Raw genomic sequence first — 6,988 nt, 5'->3', positions numbered from 1 at the left:
GGAAAAAGATGTTAAGGTCCCAACCTTCAAGATCTTTCTGTCACCAGGCATGAGAGCTGGGGATGGGTAATTTTTTTTTTTTTTTTGAGACAGAGTTACACTCTTCTTGCCCAGGCTGCAGTGCAATGACACGACATCAGCTCACTGCAACCTCTGCCTCCCGGGTTCAAGCGATTATCCTGCCTCAGCCTTCCTAGTAGCTGGGACTACAGGCATGTACCACCATGCCCAGCTACTTTTTTTGTGTGTATATTTAGTAGAGATGGAGTTTCACCATGTTGGTCAAGATGGTCTCGATTTCTTGACCTCGTAATCCACCCCCCTTAGCCTCCCAAAGTGCTAGGATTACAGGTGTGAGCCACCGTGCCCGGCTGGGGATGGATACATTCTTAAGGGATGTCTGAACGTGGCATCCAGGAAAAAAAATCAACCGGGAATGTTGGAAAATCCCTTGTTGCTATCAGGCCTTCAGTGATGGCTTTCTGTTTCTAAACACCTTTTCCGGTATTTTGGAGACCTGAACATGCCCCACTGGAGTTCACTGGGTGGAAGGGAGCATTCTTTCATTTTGAAAGTGTACCTTCTCTTTCTAATGGTTGGTGAGCCACTAATGCAGGAGTGGGCAAAGCTATAATTGTAGTTTCTCTTGCAGGAATTTGAGGCACCTGAGTGGATACCTTCGATCATGCCGTGGGGCATTGGGAGGGCTAATGGACCAGCGATGATACTGACTGCCTCAGGGCCAGCTGCAAAACTCACTCCCTGCCCCGGATGGTTGGGGCAAGGCCCTCTCACTCGGGTGGGTGCGGCTGCAGGGGGCCTGCTGAGGCGTGGGCTGGAGGAGGCAAGCATGGGTTCTCCATGGGACTAAGATGCAAGCTTCAGAGGCACATCAACAGCTGGAGATGAAGGCCACCCCAAGCCCCAGTGGTCTCTCTCCTGCTTCCCACTCTCAGGATCTAAGATGTCAGTGGGGCCAAGACCTGAAGAGGACTTCAGCCCAGAGCTCTATTCCCTTTCCCGATGCTGCCAGAGCCTGCGGCAGGGGACGCAGCCCTCGGAGGTCCCAGTACCACCCTGAGTGTGCTTAGGGCCCACTCCCCTGTGGACTAAGAGGCGCTTATGTTCCTGGTGGCCTAGGCCTAAGGGGCAGGGGCACCTCAGGGCCCCCCGATCCCTGAGCTCCAGCAGTGGCCCTACCCTGGGCGGTCAGCGCGTGGATGTTGTCGTTCCCCAGCCAGAACTCCCCCAGCCGACTGCCAAAGCCCTGCTTGTACGCGGCCCAGTCCCGGTAGAAGTCTACAGAGCCATCCATCCTCCGCTGGAAAACCTGTGGAGAAGCCAGGGGACAGGAGACAGGCGGGGCAGGCCAACGTCCCACAGCACGGAGGACCCGCCCTCCAGAGGGGCAGCATTTGTAGTTGGCAGAGCACCATGGGCCAGTGCCACAAGCATGCCCAGCTGATCTCCTCGCAGACCCCATGGGATGAAAGAGGAAATGGGGGCTCAGAGAAGAGAGGTAACGAACCCCAAGCCACACAACAGGAGAGCACCAGGCCCCTCCCAGCACCACCCCCGCGTCATGGCTTGGACTTTTACCCACGGGTCACCGCCCCCATTGTCTTTGATTGTCCCCGTCCAGGAGAATAGAGAATTCCAGAGTGTGTTCTCCGGCCAGGCGTGCAGCCTGGCCTCCAGGTCTCCCAGGTTGACCGCCTCTGCCCAGGGCCCCTCAGTCCCCCACTCACGGTCCAGCCCCCTCCGTCCGTGTCCATGTCACAGAGCACAGCCAGCGGCTGGCAGTTGGTCAGGTAGATGGTGTACCAGCCGCTCAGGAAGTGCCCTCGGTCTAGTAGGTCCTTGCAGGTGCGTGGACCTGGGAAGGGAACCCAGGGAATGGCTGCAGGACGGGGCCCCTGGGCAGGGCAGGGGCAGTGGGAGGGAGACCTGGCAGGGAGGAGCAGGGCCACAGGCTTCTGTGCGGACAGAATAGGACTCTGAAGCCTAGACAGGGACATGGTTCCCAGGGCCATGCAGTTGTGATGGCCACGCCCAGTCTGCCTGATCCTCCCACCTCCCAGTGTCTCCCCCACCTTTGGCTCCTGGGCACCCGGCCTTCTGGGGTAGATTATAATAGTGGAGCCCAGGTTGTCATGGAAAGGATTCAGGTGATGGCTGCCCATTACTCGAGTGATTGAAGGAGGATGATAGTTGCAGACAGGGTTCTTCCTTAGAGTCTGTGGCGTGAATGTATGCAGCTGGCCCTGGGGGTCGGGGCAAGGCTTGGGTACCGAGGTCAGGGTGTGATCAGTCACCTGTCGCACAAGACTGAGACTGCCCAGCGTCTCCTGTGTGGGGAGAGGAGAGACACTCGTCATAAGCTTGAAATCAGAGCATCAGAGCCCTCATCCCAGTCAGCCCCAGTGGCTCCCTGAGCACAGAATAGAGAATGGGCAAAGGCAGCTCCTCTGATGTCTCCAGGACAAGTGGCACAGGCCTAAGGAAGGGTGGCCAGACTCTGCTTCCCCAGAGGCACCGGCCACATGGTTGTCCATAGGCCCCTGCTGTGCAGCTGGAGCTCTGTGGGCTGTGGCAGGCGCCGTGGGTCCTGCTGGACTAACTGGACCTCTAGTGGGCCTTCACCACTGATAACAGCAGAACAACTCTTCAAGCCTGGCAGGGTCACTCCAAGCCTGCCCTGCCTCCGCCCTGGCCTCTGTTTCTTGGGACACAGATATCGGCAGACCCTCAGCCCCCGGCTCTAGTTCTCATTTGTGTTTGTAGGCAGAGTGTGGGACTGTGTCTTAGAGTGTTGCACATTTGGCTTTATTTAACTTTTACAATTTTTGAATAAATAAGCATAAGTAAGACAGAAATTGAAATATTAAAGTGTCACCATCTACACACTGATGTGGTCCTGCTGGCCACTGGGAGTGACTGCTATAGACACCGGGGTTTGAGCCCTCGTGGATTCTGACAGCAAAGCCCGCAGGGTTCCTTCCACCCCTCCCTGCCCACAGCCCAGATTGACAGGGACGTGAGAGGCGGGTGGGTGGACTGAGGCCTCCGAGACCCCTCCCCTGGACAAAGGCTGCAGAGGCACCTGCCTGGGTCCACGGGTGGCTCACCTTTCTCTCCACGCATCCCCTTCTCTCCTCGGTCTCCTGGAGGAAGATGCAGGAGAATGAGTTTTGGCCCTGGATGTGTGGGCCACGGAGAGGCTGACCCCAGGGCGGGCTCCTGGCCTGGGGAACTGCATCTCCCAGCCCTGCAGGCTCACTGAGGCATCACAACGCTCAGGTCTCAATGTTGGCGAGAGGCCCCGAGGCCTGGAATATGACAGGACCCCTGTCTGCCTTCCTCTGTTGCTGTCTCCCCACCCTGTCTCTTTGTGTCTATATCTCTGTCTCTCCCTCCCTCATTTCATTATAGACAACTCCAAGGGCCCTGCTCAAGGCCTCCTCGCTCTCTGCCTCCTGGTTACCTTTGGGTCCCACTGGTCCCGCCTTTCCAGGGGCTCCAGGGACACCGCGTTCTCCTGAAAATTCCAAAAACATATCATTGAGAAAAATGCAACCTAAATAATTCTCCCTGGAAATCTTTGCCCCAAGTGATAAATTCCTGACCCTCCCCAACTCTGCCTTGAACCCATCTGGTTCCAGGAACCCTCAGAGTTGCGAGCCATGGACTTAGCCGGGGGGTGACCACAGATGGAGGTGAGGGAATGTGATGGAGGGGCCTGCACCCCACCTTGGGCTCAAGGCAAGGTGCTCCTGGCTCCCGTTTGTGCCTTGGGAGCATCTTGGGTTTCACCCTTTGTTGACCATAAGCCTGGGCCCAAGTCACCATCACAGAGCTCTACTGTCTAGCAAGGGACCACGTTCTGGAGCAAGGAATGCGTCTTCCAAGAGCCTCGTCCTACCACGTCCCCACACAGAGAGGGTGAGCCCCACGTGCGGCCGCTGCTGCCAAGGAGGATCCGGTTCCACCATGCGCCTGAACTACTGTGGTGTTACACAGCCCTCCACGCGGTTCCGACCAGAAAGGGGACCCTCCCATACCCCGATGCCAGCCAAGAGGCAGCCCCCAGTCCATTTGCTGATCCCGATGGCTAGGGAGAGTGTGTGGGGACTGGTTCTTGCTTTAGGGTATATTAGCCAGCCATGCCCACTGGTAGAAGCCTGGTTCAAGGGAAGTCCGAGCCAGACTTGATTCTTCTCCTGCCAGGGAATGACTTTCTCCACAGTGATCCCTCAACAGGGGACAGAGACCCCACTCTCAGGTCCAGCCTGTGGCGTGGGCACAGAGGACCTGGCCCTGGACACCCACATGGAAGCCTGGACATGTCAGCGAAAGTCCAAGTCATGGGGACATTTGAGCTTGTCCCATCTACATTGGGACATCCCTGCCAAGTGCTCCTCAGGCATCACCTTGAATGCCTCCAGGCTCGGGGAGCTCACCCTCTAAGGCAGCATCCTTTCCGAGCTTTTATGCGCATCTGCCTTACGCCATGCTTAGGGGGTACCCAAAACCACCCAAGGCAGGTGCCTGCTGTTGGTTCTCCCACGTGCCCTGCAGAACCGCATGCAGAGCTCAAGGCTCAGGATTCGGGCACCCTCTGTGCCTGAAGTAGACTGGTCCAGGTCCTATCCCCACTCCTTACTGGTTTGTCAAGTAGGAAAGTCTCTGACCTCTCTGAGCCTCAGTTTTCCCATCTGAGGCAGGTGCAGAAGAAAGCGGTCACCTCAGTTTTCAGGTGAGAAGGTGGAGGGACATAGAGCTTAGAATGTCCAGTGGCCAAGCAAAGCTGGAATTGGATTAAGGACTAGGAGACAGAGCTACAGAAGCGTGTGCAAATGTGAGCTCATGAAATAGTTAGGAAAGACACTCCCTCCATTTCAGAACCCTGTTGGGCCCTTGGAGTCAGCTCTGTTCCTGGCTCTAACAGGGGCCCAAGCTCTCAATCTATGAACCACGGTGGGGGTGTTACCCAACTCAGCATCTAGCTTCAAAAAGAGCAAAAGCCAGTGCCCCGCTCCGCTGACCGTGCCTGGCCTCCCCCCAAGGCCTGCACCTACCATTCTTTCCATTGGCGCCTGCCTCTCCCTTTGGCCCTGGGGCTCCGGGCAGCCCCGGGCAGCCTCGGAGAATGGTGAGCTTGTCAGAGCCCTCCAGGCCCACCACCTTCACCTCTGCAGAGAAACACAGGTGCCCACTCAGTGCCTGGCCCAACAGTGGCTGGGAGGTGAGGTTTTCAGCTCTGCTGGGGCCTTGGTCTGTCCTCACCCCTCGGGCACTGGTGAGGCGGAGACGTGATGGGGGGCAGAGTCCTGGCGTTGGAGGCCGCCCCGACATAGGGGAGCCTCATCGCCTCAGTGCTGTGTGTCCTGGGGCAAGTCACTTAACTCCTCTGGGCTCTGTGCCCTGGGCTGCCACGTGGGGATAATAACAAGGTTGTGGCCAGGGCTGGATTAGAGAATGTGCATTTTAATCTCTTAGTGTAATTTGTGGCATTTAGAAAGAGCTTAATAAACAGTGGGCTCTTGCAGTAACCAATGACAATCAATATTTCTAAGAAACTTGGGGAATTGAGGCTGACAAAGCATTTTCCCTCCCAGACCTTGGGAATGTGGTTGTGGAATTACTGGGCTGGAAGGGGCCTTCTAGGTCCTCTGGAGAAGGGCAGTGTGGGGTCCAAGGACATAGAGCCAGGTGTGGCACAGCTGGAGCCAAACCAAGGTTGTCTACTTCTTTGAAAAAATATTTTTCATTTTGTTCATTACAAAATCTACACGCCCTGCTAAGGGCCCTCTTAGAGACTGTGGAACGGAGCAGCGCTCTCACTGGAGACACGGCAGCTGCCATCTTTGGGGTGTTTCCTCTCTGTGTTTCCTGTCCTCCTTCCACTAGAGCAGGCTGTAATTTACTATTTATGTTTCCTCCATAAATATGTTATCAGCCAGGGAGGCCGGGCCGTCCTTAGGAGCAGTCTCTCGCTGAGCATCACAGAACCACCTGCTCCTGAATCAAGGAGGGAAACACCTCGTCGCTGTCCAAACCCTTGCTCCTATCAACTGATTCTGACTCTTTTGGGGGAGAGCCAGAAATCTGCCTTTTTAACAAACCCCCCAAGTCAGTGTGGCAGCTACCGTATTAGAGGACCTTAGAGGGCCTCTCCAGTAAGCCCATAAGAAGATAAAGTCAACAGTATTTTCTTCCTTCTCAGTGACAGATTCCAGACCCATCTGTGAAGCTCCATGGGGCAAATCCTGGGCTTTTGAGGCAGACAGACCTGAAGTGACATTCCTCCCCTATCCCTCCATGATCCTGGGTGATGCCTCGGTTGCCCTGAGCCTCCATGTCCTTGCCTGAGGATAGAACAGATCTGCTGGGCACCTTTGCAGGAAGATGCGCATAAAAGGTTTTGCCTGGGACACCCGGGTGTCAATGAATGGGGTTGTTACCAGCTTTTTGGGACCGGAAAACCTGGGTCCTTCTCACCTGGACAGGTATCAGCAGACTGGGCAGGCAGGTCCTTGATACGCAGGAACAAGACTAGTAGGACAGCAAGCCCCCGGGCCATGGTGGCTCCACTCAGCTCCATGCTCTCTGGCCTTTGACTCCGAAGAGTCTCCCAGCTCTAATGGGGCAGAGGAAGCCAGCTCTCACCTTGTGTCACAGTTTCTCAACTCCCTGGGGGCACCCACTTCCTATGGGCTGCTTCATTGCACCAATAGGAGGTATGAGGTCATCTCAAAGGGTGTTTCCTTCCACTAGGCTCCAGCAAGATGCCCACCCCATTGGGCTCTCTTCCCCAGCAAAGGCACGCTGCTCCCAGTCCAGAGAGCTCCCAAGACCCCTCTGCTGGAAAGGGTTGACTTTGTTTGTGGCTTAAGGAGAACACACTCCCACACCCCCTTTCCATTCCCCAGCTGTCCCCAAGCAATAATTGGAGAACTTGACCTAATCCTTGGGGGATAAGGAAGGC

The 6,988-nt window shown here is 56.0% G+C and overlaps 1 protein-coding gene across 1 annotated transcript in view; it reads right to left on the bottom strand.

Moving 5' to 3' along the window:
* FCN1 (ficolin 1) overlaps positions 1-6,729 on the bottom strand; it is a 9,870-nt gene extending 3,141 nt beyond the window's left edge. Inside the window, exons 1-7 of the mRNA XM_026457507.1 lie at positions 6,502-6,729; positions 5,079-5,192; positions 3,485-3,538; positions 3,129-3,164; positions 2,316-2,348; positions 1,749-1,876; positions 1,124-1,330 (exon numbers count right to left, since the gene is read on the bottom strand). Coding sequence (XP_026313292.1) covers positions 1,124-1,330; positions 1,749-1,876; positions 2,316-2,348; positions 3,129-3,164; positions 3,485-3,538; positions 5,079-5,192; positions 6,502-6,604 — 675 coding nt within the window. The 5' untranslated portion in view covers positions 6,605-6,729. The remainder of the gene's footprint in view (positions 1-1,123; positions 1,331-1,748; positions 1,877-2,315; positions 2,349-3,128; positions 3,165-3,484; positions 3,539-5,078; positions 5,193-6,501) is intronic.
* Between the last annotated feature and the right edge of the window lie 259 nt (positions 6,730-6,988).

Source organism: Piliocolobus tephrosceles, chromosome 14 (assembly GCF_002776525.5).
Source record: "Piliocolobus tephrosceles isolate RC106 chromosome 14, ASM277652v3, whole genome shotgun sequence".
NCBI classification, from domain to species: Eukaryota; Metazoa; Chordata; class Mammalia; order Primates; family Cercopithecidae; genus Piliocolobus; species Piliocolobus tephrosceles.
Note: the sequence above shows the minus strand (reverse complement) of the source record. Positions and strands in the feature narration are given on the sequence as shown.